General features: G+C 34.3%; 1 protein-coding gene across 1 annotated transcript; it reads right to left on the reverse strand.

Moving 5' to 3' along the window:
- Positions 1 to 157: 157 nt before the first annotated feature.
- On the reverse strand, positions 158 to 548 carry LOC112505600 (mitochondrial import receptor subunit TOM6 homolog). The gene has a single exon (XM_025109481.1). The coding sequence runs from the start codon at positions 487 to 489 to the stop codon at positions 325 to 327; it is 165 nt and encodes a 54-aa protein (XP_024965249.1). The 5' UTR covers positions 490 to 548; the 3' UTR covers positions 158 to 324.
- Between the last annotated feature and the right edge of the window lie 815 nt (positions 549 to 1,363).

Consider the following 1,363-nt stretch of genomic DNA (forward strand, 5'->3'; position numbering starts at 1 on the left):
ACGCAGCAAACTGAACCCTAATATCCCCAATTTCCAAACACGACGATGATGATTCATCACATTTGATATTTGAGAATGGATGATCTAAGCACGCACTATGCCGAATCACCACTTTCTAACTCTCGCATCGAATCAAACGGATCAGGACTTGAGGTACAGAATAAAATGCTTAGATCAGATGTTTAAAACGTATCTTCAAGGCATAGAATGATATAAATCGTCATGTATTGATTATTACAAAATACGCGAAATCACTGTAAATCAACATACAAATTGGGTAATTCAATCGATGTTTACCTGGTAACAGCAACTGGAGAAACAAAGTTAGAAATCAAGGACGAGTTCGTCGTTGTTATCGGAGAAGTAATGGAGAAGGTAGGGTGCAACTCGAATCGCGACGACCCATGACCCGAACATGGCGACATGGACCCGGAGCTGTTTCAGAGCAACCTGTTTGTCTGGTTTTCGCATGAACATCCCTGGAAACATCTTCAATCCTTTTTGTTTCACAAATCCTGAATTTGATAAACCCTAATCGTAAGCTGTTCTAAACTTGTATTTGTACCCTGATGCTTTTAGGGTTTACGATTGAATGGTTGGCCCAAGGCCCATTAATTAGCCCATCTCAGGGTCTTTTTCAAACCGACCTCAGTAAATAAAAAATAGAGGTTTTGTTGATTTTTTATATATTGAATAACTAGTTGTATACCCGTGCAATGTGATGGGAGCTGTGAATTTTAACGATTTTGAAGTTTCACTGATTTTATTAGAGAAGATTTAACGATAATATAAGTTACACTTGGTCTTTACATATTAATACAATTTGAATAAATAAGAGTTATGATTCCAATTATAATCTATCGATGAAAAAAATTGTATAACAATTTAAAATCCAACATATTTAAATGACTCCACAAATGTGTTCGATTTACAACAAGAGCAAAAAATCAAGAGATCGAGAGCGAGACCGAGAGTTCTAGAACAATTGAATAAGAAATGAATGAAAAAACTTTTAATAAATCATGATGAATATTAGTTTGAATCTCACTTTGGGGGATGGGGATAAAACATAGACGTATGAGAGCAATTGAATGATAAATGAATGAAAGAACTTTTAATAACTCATGATGAATATTAGTTTGAATATCACCTCAGGGGATGGAGAGAAGACATAGAGGTATGAGAGGGTGAAGACATGAGTGAAAGGTGTCAAAAACATATTGGGAACATGAAAAGAAAAGATATTAATGTGCATTGGTAACTTGTACTATATGTTATTTTAATTGTAGATTAGGAGATTTTAAGATTAAATGCATAAAGTAGTAGTACTTAATGTATTATAAGTTGTTTTTAAGACTTTGTG

This window comes from Cynara cardunculus, unplaced genomic scaffold, assembly GCF_001531365.2.
Source record: "Cynara cardunculus var. scolymus isolate 2C unplaced genomic scaffold, CcrdV1 Un_Scaffold_12794, whole genome shotgun sequence".
In the NCBI taxonomy this organism is placed as follows: domain Eukaryota; kingdom Viridiplantae; phylum Streptophyta; class Magnoliopsida; order Asterales; family Asteraceae; genus Cynara; species Cynara cardunculus.

Coding starts and splice junctions, on each gene's coding strand:
- LOC112505600 (XM_025109481.1), bottom strand. CDS start 489: ATGTTTCCAGGGATGTTCATGCGAAAACCAGACAAACAGGTTGCTCTG.